We start from the raw sequence: 17,803 nt of genomic DNA, 5'->3' as shown, positions 1-17,803 counted from the left end.
CTTAGAAAATTAAAATTTTCTACCACTTTTAACATAATTATTTGTGTATCCCAAAGCTGCAATGTAGCATAATCATTTAGTTAGAGCTCTAATAATCCAAAATTACGTGGTTCAGGAAATCATCTAATTAATGAAATAAACAAAACATCATATAAGTACCATTTATATTGTATTTTAAGGCATAATTGCAAAGTTACAAGAGTAGCATGTTGTGGCTAGGCCTACAAGCTCAGCAACAGAGAGCACTAACACTAAATAGTGACTCCACTCATTCCTAAAAGTTATTCATTAAGAGCTGAAGATAACTTGCTTATCTTAAATTGGGTTTATTTAAATCCTTCCAGTTAATTTAGTTCATTAAATGAAGTGACATTTATACTGTTATTAAAATATTATGCACCAAAATGTATTTACAAATTATGTTTTTTATTGTATGTATAACTAAAATAGGTATGTAATTTTTTTTGTAATATTATAAAATAAAATATTAATATAAAACCTGCTACTGAAGATAAACTTTATGTCTAAATTGGTAGGTTTTCAGGAGACATAATTTTTTTTCTAATACAAATCCAGTCCTTGCAAAAAAGCATTTACTGTCATGCTTGTTTAATCCATTTAGCGTTGGCAATTTTGGCAGATTTTTGTTTATTGAGCTTGAAAAATCACAAAAAATTGACAAGCACTGGTGTACCCAGATTCTATCAAGTGGGGTGGGCGGATTCATGTTACATCTCCAGAGACGGGTCTGATGACACTAATTCCTTTTACGACTGCATCCTTTTCCATAAGAATCTGCAACAGATGCAGTACATTAGTACTAAAAATGTAGAATATGTAGAAATATTTTTTTTTGAGTTATGGGGAAAACAACAAAAAAAAAAAGGATGGAGAAATTGTTTATTTAGTCCCTCCCATAGAACTGCTTTATCGTTAGTTCACACGAGATGAAGTTACAGGGCTGTCAAGAGAAACTAATGGATCGTGATCAAATGAATTTGCCAGGCCATTACTTAATATACAACTTTTCAAACTCCACATTTAAAAAATATATCTAAAGATGGTAAAACGTTATCTGGGCTGTAACTGTAAACGAAATCTGTGAGCATCGCATAACTTGCAAGGTTTCCTATGAATTCTGTCAGCGGTAGACTTGTATTTTTTGTCCTATCAAGGTAAACCCCGAGCATTAAAAGAAAATCTGGAAACTCGGCCAGGTTTCCCCCTCCCCGTCCTTGTCCCTCCCTCTCGACGGTCCTCGAGGACGCAGAGCAGTGGAGCCGGGGTGGTTGTGTCGGCAGAGAGCCGCCACCTGCGGTCCCGAGGCTTCAGCCCGCGGCGCTCGGTCTCCGGCTCGGGTCGGGTGGAGATGTACTTCCCCGAGGTGGACGTGGACGTGAGGCAGCGCCCGGGCGCTCGGGAGCCCAGCAGCCCCTTCAGGTGAGGACAGAGCCCCCCCCCCCCCCCCCCCCCCCGCCTCTCCTCCCGCTGTGCACCTCCCGCCACTAGGCCCGAAGTAATCATTTGCATTTATGTCAAGTTGACCTAAAATCATTCGGCTCAGTCACCGGTACCGAGATTATTTAGTCTAAAGTTATTCAACCTAAAAACATTCGGCCTATAACCATTTCACATTGTTACTTGGCCCAAAATTGAATTGGCGTACAGCTAGGAAAATTATTATTTTTTGGCAAAATTTGTGTGTGTGCGACAATCCCGAGAAACAGCGAAATTGTTAATTTCCATTCATGCAGTTGATTCACCTTTAATTGAAAATTGTTGGAACCCCTGTAACAGTTTGTTACATACAAAAATAAAAAGATGTTAATCGCCAGAATTTCGCCATGAGCCAAATGCCGACGTCGGTAGCTGCAATTTCTAATTAAAAAAAAAAAGGCCAAAAAGTTTCAATACAATAAATGATTAAACGGCCTGGCTCGAGCTACCGACGTTAAGTTTTCTCTTCCACAATTACTACATAATTTATGAGAAGCCACCGAACGCGCCCTCTTCGTGCAGCGATCGACAGACGACTGGTGAGATCATGACACTGTTTCCTCCACGTAGGAAGGGATGTCACATGACCTCATGACCAATCACACACACGCTTCATTCACACTACAAATCACAAGCCAATCAGAACACAGAACATATACACTGAAAACCATTTTCATACATAGAAACAGGGGATTCATTTTCTCCTTCTCTCCCCAACACCGTGAGACATCAGTTATCACTCAGTTCCCACGACCAGTGGGGAATCCCAGCTTTTGTCTCTCTCTTACTGGGGAATCACCATTTCTTTCTCACTTGCACTTACAGGCCTCTTATGTGTCTCTCTTTCTACACATCACCCCAGACACAGTCCCTTTTTCTAGAATTATTACCAAATACGTTAATGAAAATTAAAAACAGCGATCATAATACAAATTACTTGACAAAATTCAACTTATTTATAAAAACCTGAAATAGTAGGCTCAAACAGACAAAAATCTAGTACAGTGACTTATTTGTGAATAATTACATAAAAAATAGTAATGATTGAAAATGTCTGTTATAATAAAAGGTACATTCTTAAAACACACAGCAAGTGAAAATATTAACCCTAAAATACATAAAAACGGTAAAATATTCTTTGAGAGACTTTTTAAGAAATGTTTAAAAGAAAAATATTTAGCTAGGAGGGCAGGGGTCTTGCAACATTACACACCTGCTTGAAATTTTTTTTTAATAATATTCCTTCGCCAGTGGCCTGTTCAACATTGTGATTGTATGCATGCCTGTGTAAGCATGAAATTGTTTGATTGTCACAAACAAACATGTTACTTTCACACCATAATGTTAGGGTCTTTGGTGGCCATGATCACTGATGTGTTGCACTCTTGCACTCGTGTAGGCTAGAGGGCAGTGGGTTCAATCCCAACACCCCTGCATGGCTCATATTCATGAGTTCTGAACCAGTACCCAAGTGGTTTGGAGTCCATTATGATCTTGGGGGCCCCGTCGCCTTAAGCCTCTACAAAACAGTGTGATGTAAAATCCTATCAAACCAACAAATCTAGTGTTTGAATACATATATCTCAGTGTTCAGCCATTTTTAATGTAGCATGTTCAATAATACGTTAAGTCAAAGGAAAAAGGTACTTCTTTTGATTTGCTGCATTGGTTTATATGCAGTTACCAGGAGTAACCTTTTTAAAGTTGTTTTTTAAAATTTATTTTCAAAAGTGTTCAATTAAGTCTGATTGTGATTAAAAATTTTTTAAATTGCACTTGATTTTAACAGGTTATTAATAATTTTTATATATTCTTTTATGAATAAAATTTGAGTTTTGGTTTGAATATTAGCCGCATTATTTAGCTGCAGCTAATTTTGTCATGTCTGTAATCACATTTAAATTGTTGCAAAAAAATTGTATAAACTTAGTTACAAAAGTAATAATACAAATAAGAATGAATGCAGACCTATCCCACACAAAGTAAATTATTAACTATGCTCTTTTGGATAGTAATGTAATACTGCAAGTTTTTTTTCCCTGAAGTTGGTTGAATGACAAACATAGTTTCTGATATTTTTTGAATAAAATAAATTTCTCACGTAATTTTTTGTTTCAATGCCTTACGTTGGTGCGTCTTGCAGAAATAATCACAAATACTTATTAAAATAGTCGAGCTTGTTGTGATGGTGTCGGTACATATCTGCAAAAAGCTCACGGTCTTTGTTGCGATTTTTCGGCAAGATTGTTTCCGCATGAACTGATTGGCACAGGAATGCATGCAAACCTGGACTTTGTGCACGATTCACGAGTGTGTGATTTTTTTCCCCCTCTTTAATTGCACGACGTTGCAGCCACATTCGGTCAACCGAGGACATAAGCTCTGGATACTGTAGCGCAGAGCCGCTGTGCCCCGCCCAGTCGGGAGCGTTGTCCGCGAGCAGGGAGCCGCTGGTGAGGACGGCCTCCGTCGGGGGCTCCACGCGCTCTCTCCGCAGCAAGGGCAGCCGCGGGGGCTCCGTGGCCAAGAGGGGCGGCATCGCTGAGGTGAGCCGTGCGCCCTTCCTGTGCTTGATGTTCCTGAAACACCAGCTTCAATACGTTAACTGAAACATACTCTACTAGAATATGTCGGTGGGATTCTGAAGAGACTTAAGGGGCCCACCTAGTGAGGGGCGTGGTTGTGTTAGTGAGGCGGATTGAAAAATGCAACGCTTGCTCGCTGGTGCTTCCAGCCCAGAGTTGCCTCTCTAAGTGCAAGGCTCTGAACTGGTGCGCTGTCTTCTCATAGTGCATCGGGCAACTGTGAGATTTTAGCGGTAACCATAGCATCGTATGGCGGAAAAAATGAAGATAAAGGTGTAATGCAAGTCCCTCGAGTGTTTTCACAAGAATCTCTACCGGGTGTTCCATGCTGAAAATTGACTCTGAAAACACGCATTAGCCATTTACACTTTTCTAAAAAAAATACAGTTCAAAAATGAAGTACGTAAACAGAAATACTCATCTGCCCTCACTGTATTTTTAAATGCTTTTCGTAAACAGACCCCACTGTGAATATCTTCAGCGGTTTTTAAATAACGTGTTTTATTTTTTCTGGAGCTCTGCACACCGTATGTTGTAATTTAGTGTCATGCCATGACTAAGTAATTTTGACCAAACATATCTAAAAATTGCAACTTTAATTAAATATTGACATATACTGCCTTTTTTTACTTTCCTTTTTAACTAGTTATCATTCTATCTAGTTATTATGATTTATTGTTTTAGCAACAATTAATTGTTCTATAAATATAATTTGGTTTCTCAGAGGAAATGTTCTTTGGTTTACTATGCTACAGTTATGGCTGTGATGTGTGATTGTCTTTGACCCCTCAGTGGGCGCCAAAAGTGGTGTCAATAATCCTACATTAGATCCATCCTGGCGCTGAGTTGTGAGTTCATCTATCTGAAAAACAGAAATAATTTCATCCAGTAATTTTGATATTGGTTTAAAACTAAATAAGGTATGTTTGCAAACATTTAGAATAATTTCTTACAATTATTTGTTTAGTATACGTGTATGTCAGAATACTTGATGTCCTTTATAAACCAGAGAAGAATACGTTTTAAAATACACCTAGTATGAAATTTAAATTCATGTTTATTTTAAAATGTGTTAAAAAAATTATATACAGAACTTAAAGCTTTTATAATTTAAATTATGAAAATAATAATTTTATCAATAGAATGTACCTTTGCTAGGTCACACAGCGAGGTGTGAAGAAAACTTGGTTGTTATAGATAAGTTTGTCCTGCCCATTCATACGTGTACGGTACAGTGGAATTTGTACAGTTATCACAAAAATCATTACAGTAAAATGCTGTTTTCCTTGCACTGTGTTTTTTGTTTTGAAGGGCAGTGACTGGCGTATCTCCGACGACAATTCTGACGAAGATGAGTGTTTCTACGATATTCCTTCTCTTTCGCCTCCTTCTGCTGTGTCCATTCCAACTTCAGTACCTTCCTCCACCTGTCTACACACTTCTCTCACAGCAGATATCATCTCTCTTAACAGCCTAGAGTGCGCCATTTCTTCTTCTCTGGAAAACTTGGCAAATACTTCACCCGTTATGCAGAATGATGAGACAGGTAGGGTATTGTCTTTATCTGATGAGCACGAGATTAGTAACAGCACTGTGTTAGGGGTAGAATGTGAAAATAATGTGGCTAAGACTAGTTCATTAATGAGAGAAACAGATTCAGTTAGCAGGAATGATGAGTTACAGTCCGTGATTTCAAAATTATCATCTAGTGACTCTGAGAGCCCAGCAGTAGCTGAGTTCTACATGTCAAACGATGACACTTGTGGAAGTGAAATATTGGAGTTGCCCACTGATTTAATGCCTGAACTCCCAGGATTAAAAAATAGTGAACCAACATCTTTGCAGAATGGCAGTAATGCTGATGAAATCAATAAGGGAAACTCTGAACCTATAACAATTTTAAAATGTGATTCTAATAAAGTTGTGAATGTTGATGATACCTTACTGAATGAAAAAACTAAGAAAGAGATTGTTAGCACCATTGCAGATTCTTATGAAAATGAGTCGCTGGTTGATAACTCAAAAGAGGATGAACAAAATACTGGAGAATCTATTTCACAACAAAATGAAATTTCTGTTCGATCTGTCAAAAATACAGAAATAGAAGAGTTTGTTTGCATTGACTCAAAAAACACTGATAAACTGGTTGCTGTAGGTCAGGTATCTGCAGATTTGGAAATTAAAAATTTGATTTTGTCTACAAAACTGCCAGAAGCTAAGACCATAGCTCAGCCAGAAGCTAAGACTTTAGCTCAGCCAGAACCTGAAACTTTAGCTCAACCAGTAGCTAAGACTTTAACTCAGCTAGAAGCTAAAACTTTATCTCAGCCAGAACCTGAGACTTTAGCTCAACCAGAAGCTAAGACTTTAACTCAGCCAGAAGCTAAGACTTTAACTCAGCCAGAAGCTAAGACTTTAGCTCAGCCAGAAGCTGAAACTTTGGCTCAGCGAGAAGCTGAGACTTTAGCTCAGCCAGAAGCTAAGACTTTAACTCAGCCAGAAACTAAGACTTTAACTCAGCCAGAAGCTAAGACTTTAGCTCAGCCAGAAGCTGAAACTTTGGCTCAGCGAGAAGCTGAGACTTTAGCTCAGCCAGAAGCTAAGACTTTAACTCAGCCAGAAGCTAAGACTTTTACTCAGCCAGAAGCTAAGACTTTAGCTCAGCCAGAAGCTGAAACTTTGGCTCAGCGAGAAGCTGAGACTTTAGCTCAGCCAGAAGCTGAAACTTTGGCTCAGCGAGAAGCTGAGACTTTAGCTCAGCCAGAAGCTGAGACTGTAGCTCAGCCAGCAGATGAACACAAAACAGATGTAGCTTGTGGCAAAACAGTGGATGTTGTATTTGTTGGTAGCAAGAAAGGAAAAGCTGATGCCGCCTCATGTTCAGGAACGAGCGGACAGGATCGCGGAGACTGCACAGAGACCGAACAGACTGCAGAACCAGCACTGGGAATAAGGCAGGCTGGGCCGGCAGAGCCCTGCCCGCCAGCCGAGCTCCGAGACGAGCCATGCGAGCGGTCTGCGTCACAGGCCAGCTTGCGGAAGGACGGTCGCGCTGGCAGGTATTACAAGCGACCTGCCCCGGTGCCTCCGTGCGAAGGAGGCACGTGCGACGTCGCACACGTTCAACTAGACCCGCTGTCCACGTCATCAACCGGTGACGCAAAGCGAGAGCCATCCGAACAAGCAGATGTGATCGGTGATCCACCTTCCGAGCTAAACATCATCTCACCACAAATCAGAGCCCGCCTTGTTCTCGAGCCAGGCGTGGTGAGGAACGTGGGGCCAGTGCCGGACGGAGAGACTAGCAGGCCCGAGGTGCTTGTTTCAAAGCCCAAACCAAAACGGAAGTCATCGAAGCGCAAGTACGTGGAGAGTACTGTGTCCCGCATCTTTGCGATGCCGAACCTCACGTCATTGCTGCCTTTCTGGCGAGACGCTCCGAGCTCCCGGAAGCCCGGCGGTTCTGCAGAATCTTCGAGGAGAAATTCTTCCGTCAGTTCTGCGTCGCAGGGAGACGAAAGTCATGGCTGGATTGCGGAGACTAGGAAGTCCCCAAGTCCGAGCTTGCTCGGGCCGGGCAGTTCTAAAAGCTCCATGATTTTTGCGGCTGGTGAAGGTGACCTCGGAGAAACTCCTAGTGCCCAGGAAGTGAAGGGCATACTAAAGAAAACCAGCATAAGTGGCAGCGTGAGAGTGAGAGAACTCTCTCACTCCCCAGCGAGATCGCGACAGCCCGCGCCTCTTGCAGACTGGGAGGACTGACGTTTGTAGGACTAGGCATGACACATGGGCGATGCTTTCGTGAACTTTGTCCCCTGTTTTTTTTAAGCATTATTAGTTAGTGTGTTTTCAAAGAAAATCAAAGTTTTAGTAAACATTCAGTCTTATTTGCTGCACAAGGACAGGTTGTTTTCAAGGCATTTTGACATAGGATGGTTTGTTTAGTGAAATTACCCTGAATTATGAAATTAAATACATATAAGGGAATAAAATGTGTGCCATCGAATGGTCATCCTTGTTATTCCTGTTGCCTTTTTCCTCAAAATAAACTGGTGCAGCGTGGATCAACAGTTCCTTAAAGGGTACCACTCTAAATCTTCTCAAAACTCACTCATTTGCTGTGTTCTGGTGCCAACTAAAACTGTAAACAGAATTGTTTGTTAACTTTTGTGGCCTTTTAACATTTTACATAAACTTGCAACGCTGTCGTTTGTGTGTGAGTCCTGTTTAAATTTTTTTTTCTTTTTGAAATAGTGTTGTGGTGATATTGTTTGAAATTTTTTTATTTCATAAAAGAAAATTATTTATTGTTTTTTGTAATGTTTAACATACTAACCCCTGACAGTTATTTAAAATAATTAATATGAACCGGCCAGAGTAGTACTGTAACTTTTTTAATTAGAAGATATGTATAGTTTGTAGCCAAACACTGCAGGGACTGTGTTCTTTAGTTTTTTTTTTTTTTACTGATGTGCTTTTTTAGATATTCATTTGCTTGTATACCATACTTATTTGGTTATCTGACTTGGATGTACATGTTTCGAATATGTCATGATGACTATTATTTTGTGTTAAATGTTGATTTTTTGCAATTTTAATTTAATTATACTAAGGTTTTGTTAGTTTGCCTTAGCAAAGTGTCAGCAAATTAATATAGTTTACATACGTGAAATGTACAACTTGCAAGCAAGTTATCATGCAACTTAGTTTTTGCATGGATTTTGCTCCAGGTGATTGGATGATACCTTACATTTTTAAGGTCTCATTGGAGATAAGTTTTTCATTGAGTATTGATGGGTGTGGCATGTACGGATCAGAGTACCGTATTTAATTGCATAATGTCCGCCATCGCCTAATATCCGCACATTTCTTTTTAAATACTTGAAATGGAATTTTTTTAAATCCGCATAAAGTCCGCACCAGACAAAGCAACCTTGGCTAACCCTGAAAGGCACAGTAACGGGATGGAAATTTACCGACGCTGTCAACAATGCTTTGACGTTGAGTTGTTCATTTCTCCGGAATTATCTCGACCCAATTACCCAATTATCTCGACACCTGTCACATTTCTCACGTCCGCTGCGGAGGGTCGCCAGTCACCAGCGCTCTGCGAAGTAGTGTGCCGCCGTTAATATTTTGCAACTGGGCCGAGAGAAGGGTGCCAATTTTACGAAGCAGTGATTTTACTAATGCAATCCGCGGAACCGTGAGCATACGTAAAATCAGGGTACTAGTAAACTGATTATGAGAGAACAATTTTTTTTTACTCTACACAAAACATGTAAAATTTTGAGGAAAAAATTTTTTTTTCCGGACTTCACCTCATAATGTCCGCACCCCATTTTTTTTTGGTCGAAAATGTAGCCAAATTACTGCGGACATTATGCGAGTAATGCGAGTTATTTCTCCCACAGTGCGTGGCGATGCGTGAGCGGCACTGCGTTGCAGGTGGTGAGCTTCGCAACGCTGCCTCGAAGCAAGAAGCCGAGCAAGAAGAAGACGCAGTGAGCCAGTCACCTGGTGGCGCGAGAGCTTGTGTTCCCCTGCGGCCGCGCGGCGGTGATACGTCGACCTGCTTTCTGCGGGCCGCGGCTATGATTGCACTGCTTTGGTTGTAATGATGCTGTGGCGTTATGGCTGATTACGCATGCTGTGATACTGATTTCAAGTGAAGGGCAGGCCGCGAATAAAAAACTCTCTCTCTTCTCACGTTTATGAGCATTATAACATATCAGCTCAAATTAACCTCATTAAGTTAAATTTTATAGTAGTCGTGCTCTTCGTAACACTTAATTAAGTTCCTGTACAACAGTTATTTGGAATAAACTGTAGATGTTTTTAAATGTTAATCTACTATAAACAGTTCCATGATTTTATGACAAATTTTTATACTTTGGTACATTTTGATCTGTTATTTATTTCAGAATGTAACGTTATAAAATTATTTTATAGATACCTATTTTAAAATAAAGTAATAACAAGTAATGAACCATTTGAATTCCAAAACAAATAGGAAAATAGTTATTAACCATTTTGATTGAGAATTTTTTTTCAGTGTAACATCTAGTTTTTAAAAAGTATTTAAAACATTTTTACTGTCTGTATTTGAATCACTATTTTAATAATATAAAAAAAAGGACTAGCATAATAACATACTTTCAGAATGCAGTGTATGGTTTGCATGCAGAATTAATTAATGTTTTGCTTGGTACTTAAAGATAATTAAGCAAATCAACACCTATTTGTAGGATGATAAGTCACACTAAAATTGTTTATCCCATTCAGCTACATTTTAAGGAAAATAGTTTTAAGCTAATACAAACATTGGCTTTTTGGAAGAGTTGGAAAAAGTTTTGCCGTAGTATGTGTGGCTAAAAACTTAAATAAAAAAATAGTCGGCACTAATTGGTTTTTGTTTAAATTAATTTTATGTTTTTGCTCATTCGTAGGCTACTGGTTGGCCAACTCTTATATATAGTAAGTAACTGTGGAGAAGGGGGGGATGAATTATATTGTGTGTGAGATGACAAGGCTTGGTGTCACGTGACATATTGTCATATTGGTTGTTACATTGTTAGTACATTTTTTTGGTTTAATGGCTATTCATGTAGCTTTATCACTATAGCTCTTTTCCATTTTTTGTTATGTCAAATTTTGTCACCAGATATGTACTAAAAGTAATTTGTTAGTTGTAAAATATCATGCATGCTGTTGTGAACACTTGCATGAAATTTTTTACACCGAGAAAAATGGTGATGAAACATAAAAATGTAATAGAGCTAATGCGATGAATTTACAGTAACATCACTTAAATGGTGCTAATGACTAGAAAATAAAATAACCATCTACTGCCACGGCCTGTGAGTTTTAAAAAAACAGAACTAACTCCTTGTTCTAATGCCAGTGTAACTATCAGGCAGTTGAAGTATGGTGTAGTTGGTGGGCAGCGATAGTTCTTAACTAGAGACAAGATTTTATGGTTTTATTTTTAGTCCAGTTTAGTTTTTAAAACAGAATATTTCAGTGTTATTGTTACAAAAGCTGTTTTGTAATACTTACTCCACCAAAATAATGGTAAAATAAAATTAATATGCTTCATTTTTACGATAAAATAATTTATAATAAATTTTTCTAAAACAGATACGTACATTCAGAACAGTAAAAAAAAAATCAGCATAGGTTTATGGTTTGAAAGCAATTCAACAAAAGATACACAATAAAACAACTTAAATTAATTTTTCTGTTCCATCCACTTAAGTACAACTATTTGTCCAGAAATTACATTCCTTGAATTTAATACTTTAAAAGATTACTAGGTATAATGAGCAATGAGATCTATGAAAGTTGTTCGATTGAACTTGATAGATATCGATTGATCGGCTAATAACAATTTAATTCTTCCTTTTCCATGTATTTTCGAAAGAAAACTAGTCAAACTAAGAAAATAAAAATGAGAAGGGCCAGCACAGGGCTCTGGGCGGTTTCCCGACTTGCCTGCCCCCTGTAGCTCATCTTGTAGCAACGTGCGATACGAGTGCTTGTTCTCTTACGAATAGGCACGTATGTTTTCAGTGGCTTTTCAGTTGTCAGCTTTAAGTTGCGTGCTCATTGTGTTGCACTTTGTATAAATAATTACAACACAAACACATGTGAAAGTTTGTGTGTCATTCAGGTCAATTTCTGCATAAGTTATATACAAAATATAAGGGTAAACAGTATGGTAGCAGACAGTAAAAACAGATAACTCTTAAGGTTTTTAGCAGCATAAATAATTTACCCTAGTTTTATCTGAAATAATGCTTAAGATAGCCAAATTACTTGAAACACATTAATTTTATTTACGCAAGTGTTTTTATTAGTTTGCAAGTAAGCTAAAGGATAAAATGTCCAGCAAACACTGTGCATGTGAAATGCAGTAAGAAAACCTAAACTCAATAATTTTTTTTAAATGTTTGGAGTCATCGTGGATTTGAGTTCAATTGGTGTCCAAGCATTAGGAGTTCTAACATTTAAGATACGTAGTGTTTTAATATGGGTAGTCCTTGAAATTTCGGCAGCTGTAAAATCAAGGTGGTCGTTAAGTTCTATATGTAAGTTTTAAGGAACACATTTTCTTCCAATTACTGTAATATGAACAACTAGGAAATAATAATTAATGAACTGTACAAGTTGCACCTCTTTCCATATTTTTTTGGCATTCATTTAACACCCAGAGTTTAGCTTGTGACTATAATGATGGTGATGCTGTTTTTTAACAAACCGATAAGTACTTTCCAAATTTGATTCAAATGTCGTTCTTTTCAATTATCTCTTTGGTCCTTCATTGAATTCTCATAAGCAATCTGTAATGTTATTAATAAAAAGTTGTAAGTTTCTACAAATTTCTGTTTATCATACAGTGTAACTGTAAATGATTATTTATTATTTCACTCACTTGTTAAAATTAGTAAATAAAATTGTTTAGTTAGATGATATAAATTTTATTTTTATAATGTATTTAAATTTCTCAATATTATCCACTTTCATTAAGCACATGGAATTACAGTTTGAGTTTAGCATTCTAAACTTATTCTGGTAACTACCAAGTGTTGATTTAGAATGCAAGTAAGGTTATTTTCCAATATGTTACCACTACTTATTAAGATTTGTTTTGCATTTATTGTGTTTGATAGATAGCAAAACATATGTGGTGCTAAGTAGTTTAGTTGTTGTGTCTTAATGCAGACATTATTTTCAACTGGAGCATAACTGTGGCTTTGTCCAAAGTAATAGTTAATTTATTTAAATTTTTTATATTTGTTTTTATGTGGTTCTTTTTTAAAATATGAAACACAGCTGCCGTGTTTATACCTTTTAAAGTCGCATATTGCTAAAAGGTATGAATTTGATACAAGAATCTATACAACCTTAAACTGACAAAAATATATTTTCATAGAAATTTCAATTAATTTCAGTAGGTTAACATCAGAAAATAAAGCATAAACTCCAAGTAGTTTCAGTTTGTAGCAACTATAGGAATAGTAATGTGTGAATACCTATTTTGTAATGATACCATCATAGAAAAATGTAGAATTTTCTTTACCATTTGAAATATTGTTACAAGTAGGGATTATAGGATTCGAAGAGTAGCCCAATTTTTAGTCTAATATTTACACAGTTCTGTTTTCATCAACTTGATACATTTCAAGCATAATCAGTAATCACAGTCCACTGTGTGTCCAAAAGGAAAACTAATCTTATTACTATTTTACATGTGTTATGGGAGTGTGACTCGACAGAAACTCACTCTCTTGTTCTTGTTACTGCTTGTTACTGAACACTGTTTCAACACTGCTCACTTTGGTGCTTCGTCGCAAACGCCAACTCTGGTCTTCCTCTCTTCCGCCCCGAAGCCTCCCTTACCAGCTGAACAGTTGCATGTCACCTCGAGATATAAGTCGTCGCCCACCTTCAGTCGCTGGTATCGCTAAAATTTGTTGCCATATCCTCATAAGCTCAGCTGGTAGCGTGTACAGCTACACCAGGCTATGTTTCCATAATTCACTATGCGGAGTTTCAGTGGGAGATTGCAACCCCATCACTGTGTTCGAAACACTGGATACGATCTGGGGGGGATTGGGGGGGGGGGGGGGTTTGAGAGCGCGTGAGCATGTGATTTTAAGATTTGGGGGTGGCTCACGGTACAGTAAGAAATAAAACAGCTGTCACTTGATGCTTAACTCTGTTTTTAATAGTGTAGATGTTGGGTGAGGGATGTCACCATTTCCCTTCAGTTTGCCAACTGATGCATGTAAGTGTCATGATCTGATGTCTGCATTTAGAGGCGTAAAGCTCTAAGACTGTTTGTAACAGTCAGGCTTGATTCACGATATCTCAATCCCCTGAGATTCCAAGTCTAGATCTGCCCATTTACACTTGGAGGCATATCATCCAGTGAGGGAGAGAGCGCGTGTATTAGTTAACACTGAAGCTGTATAATTGCTAACCTGAAAGACTGACACTCTTATATAACCTGCGTAAGTGGCTAAAGAAGGTTCTTGTAGTTTCCTGAATGAGCTGTAGACTAAAATCATTTATCTGGCACCTGTAAGCTACCAGAAATGACCAAGGTTGCATTCTCTAGGCTAGGGCGAGCCAAAAGCTCAAGATGCATGGATGAGACATGGCGGCAGAGTAATGACTAGGCACTAGGTTGTAACCGAGTGCTACTCATCTAAGCCCTGTAAAATAATAAAATTAAAATTCTGCAATGTGTAATGTTTCAGTTTGAACGCAGTAAATTCCCTAGATTCAGTAGATTTCCCTTGATACCAAGCTTGTGAGCCTGCTGAATTCTGAGGGCAAACTTACAAGAATGCCTTGCCTTTTTTGAACTCTTGACTTGCATGAATGAATCTTTTACGCTGGTGTAGATAATGTGGATCACAACAGCTTAAAGAAATAATCCATGGTCTGTACATGTGCAGATAAAGCAGTTCCCCATACAGCATCCAGGTCCAACTGGGGTTGAGAGTTGGCATACCTGATGTATTGTTGGTGAGATAACAGCATGAAGTAATGAGGAAAAAAATTCAACTAGGCAAATGACTTAAATTACTTGAATGACCATTTGATTTTAGTTAGTGCTATGAAAGTTGATTCTTTTATTAAATTTTTATTATGTGAAAAAATGCCAGGCATCCTGACATTGCAACACTAAAACCCAGTAGATAGTAATGTTACGAGTGGAAAAATATCCGGAAAAGATAGCCTAATTAATTAAATAAAGTTTTATTTTCACCTAATATTAAAATGTACACTATTTGTTAAGCTATAGCAATTTGTCTGTCCACAAAATATACACTCTTTCATTCATTTAGTCCCATTTAGCTCCCGCTGGAGCTCGGCTTGATCGTGGCTCTCTCTACTGATGGTCTCTTACTGCGCACCTCTGTATCAACACACTGCCTTGTACTTCTCACTTGTTCTCCATAAATAAAACACTTAGATGCTTCGGTCCCAGATGCACAAATCTTCGCACACAAAGCCCACCACTCACCATCTTCTATCTCTCACCAAAGAATTACTCAACCTTTTCACTTCACTGCCTTCACAGGTCAGTCAGTCCTGCCCTGGAAAGGTCACGTAGCCCTTCGAAGTGTCGCGCCATCAGAATCTCCCGACTTAATACTCAAAGCTGCGAGAACAATGGCATCCTAGCTACACCACTTCACGCTGATGGACCTCCGGGATTGTGCTGTACTCAAGAGACACACATACAATCTGCAGGCTCAATAAGAAAGCATGGAGATGGGAAAGGGGCTAGCAAAGCACCGCTGCTAATCGGGTTAGGCGTGTAGCAGTAATGGGGGATGGACGCTACCTACATCACACCCTACCCACAAGCAGGCAGGTCAGCACCGTCACTATAGTCCTCATAACAGTATTTTGATTGTGAACATTTTAGTTCCATATTTAAAAGTAAAAAGCCAGAACTTTGAATTTGTTTGGCAGAGCATAATTTTTGTTCACTGGTTCTTTCTTAACTGCTACTTGGCTTCTGAGTTGAGGCCACATCTTAAAAAAGTGTTGATGTGCTTGTTGAAGCCACAAGCAATTCCTACCTTCGAATCCACGGTTGCAGCATTAGTGTCACAGACAATTCATGTTAGTTAGTTTTTGTAATGAAGGCTGGTTATAAGGGAATCATGCCGTTACTACCAAGGTGCTATGAGAGCTTGTAAATGTATTCCTATTAAATGTTTTCAAGTATTTGCCATGATTTTGAAAACATAACTTTTCTTCACCATTAATTTTAGTCAAATCATTTTACAGAATTTTTTTTTTTCGTGACTTAATGTGTACTTTAACATTTTGGAAACAATTTGCATGTTTCCGACCACATTTTAAAGACAATATAAGTTATGAATTGTAAAATAAGAATGTAATTAATAGTGATTGTGTGTTAACTATTTACTTGTTATTTTACATCATAAATTTCTACTCTATGGTTAAATTCTATATACATAAAAAAAGATTTGTGAACTGTTTATGTAACTATAAGTAATGTAATTGACACACAGCTGTAAATTTTAATATATCTTTTTTTAATTTTTTTAGAATTCCAGTGCTGAAACTACATGTAAATTTTATTGAACAAATTGGTTCTAAATGTGCATTATGTACTTAAAAATTATTTTTAAGCAAGGTAGGTTTATGAGCAAATGTGTGATTTGTGAATTTCATAAAGGTGCAGATAAAAAAAAAAAAACTAAGTCTTGGTCTCGTGCTCAGTTGGTTATTTCAATTTCCTGTCATGACTACCTATTAAGGGATTTTCATGTAATTTGTTCCGTAGCTTTCTTGAATTTGTTGTTGGGTTACAAATTTTCTTACATGATATTTACCCAAACATTATTTTCAATCTGTTAAATGTCATGCAAATAATATGACTTTTTTTTTTTTTACTTTTTATTACTAATAGATAAAATTAAGTAAATATCTTTTGATAAAATTTGAAACGAAACATAACATGCAAAAGAGTTATTGGAATAGATTTACAGGAATAGCCCTCAAATAACAGTAACATAAGAATATTAAATTACCAACTTGTCATTTTGAGAACAAGCCTTCAGATGTTGGGTGTGAACTGGAAACAGTAAGATATATAATTATTAGATATGTTTAAAACAATTTTGCTTGTGCATTATTATGTGAAAAATAAATATGTGTATTGCTTGTTGATGTTATGTTTATGTGACATTGAGACTGTTAATGTAAATTGCATGCTTCCATGCAGACTCTTTGTAAACATCCAATAGCCATGCAATCATGGAAATTTCTGGTGATAAAAAAAAATATAGTACCTGGTAATGCACTATACTACTCATCTGCATTGCAAAAATGCTGTGTGTGAATGGCTAGTCATGTATCTTTGTGATGAAGCAGCAATCTAAAATGACTGACTGACAAAGGCTTAGCTATAAATGAAATGCTACTGAGTACAGTTTGTCTGTATGCGAAAAGTGCTTGCGGTTGAGTTAACATATGAAATAGTTAGCAACTATCATAGTTTAAGTGTACATGTTAAAAGATTGCCATCTAGTACACAGATAATTTGATAGATGTTTATGTAAAATGTTAAATTGTCCATTGATTTTTATGGTAAATAAAGTTGTTTTATTCTATAACTTGTTTAATTGAAAAGCAATTTAAAGGGGAAAGCAAATAATGAATAGTTTTTCAAGCAATGTGAAAACAGAAAACACATGTATTGTTTCAAAGTCTATGCCTCTGCATGTCCAACCCAAAGGCTATGATACAAAAGCAAATGAAAGTGTGTCATTTTATCATAAGTTAAGTAATTCAGTATATCCTTTGTCATAAATTAAGTAATTCATCCATATAAATAGGCTTTATTTCAAAACAATGATATAGTGTAGTAACAACAGTCTCAAATACATGTATTGTTAATTTACACAAAATTATAACAGCACAAAACCAGCTTCACATTCGCTAAGTAAACAAAAAAATGTTTCTCCATACGTTGGCTACTTACATACATAGGTAACTGACATTCCAAAATAAAACTATCATCAGGTACCATGTAACTAGGTACACAGTTGAACTTCAAAAACAGAATATATGTTAAACAATTCCTCAGCCTTTTTCTGTAAATTTTTACTAGGCTTGTGCGAATATCAGAGAAGATCCTTAGCTACAGATTTAAACATGTGTTCACA

The 17,803-nt window shown here is 37.2% G+C and overlaps 1 protein-coding gene across 15 annotated transcripts in view; it reads left to right on the top strand.

The window, feature by feature from the left end:
- Positions 1 to 17,251, top strand: part of LOC134533110 (receptor expression-enhancing protein 1-like) — a 57,430-nt gene extending 40,179 nt beyond the window's left edge. For 7 of the 15 annotated variants that reach the window (XM_063370374.1, XM_063370437.1, XM_063370401.1 and 4 more), the window contains 3 exons: positions 1,302 to 1,440; positions 3,851 to 4,043; positions 5,394 to 8,162. In XM_063370374.1, coding sequence (XP_063226444.1) covers positions 1,302 to 1,440; positions 3,851 to 4,043; positions 5,394 to 7,844 — 2,783 coding nt within the window. In that variant the 3' untranslated portion in view covers positions 7,845 to 8,162. Of the gene's footprint in view, positions 1 to 1,301; positions 1,441 to 3,850; positions 4,044 to 5,393; positions 8,163 to 9,530 lie in introns of those variants that run through there. The other 8 variants (XM_063370446.1, XM_063370473.1, XM_063370455.1 and 5 more) reach the window with 8 other exon arrangements.
- Positions 17,252 to 17,803: the final 552 nt, after the last annotated feature.

Source organism: Bacillus rossius, chromosome 1 (genome assembly GCF_032445375.1).
Source record: "Bacillus rossius redtenbacheri isolate Brsri chromosome 1, Brsri_v3, whole genome shotgun sequence".
NCBI lineage: Eukaryota > Metazoa > Arthropoda > Insecta > Phasmatodea > Bacillidae > Bacillus > Bacillus rossius.
Note: the sequence above shows the minus strand (reverse complement) of the source record. Positions and strands in the feature narration are given on the sequence as shown.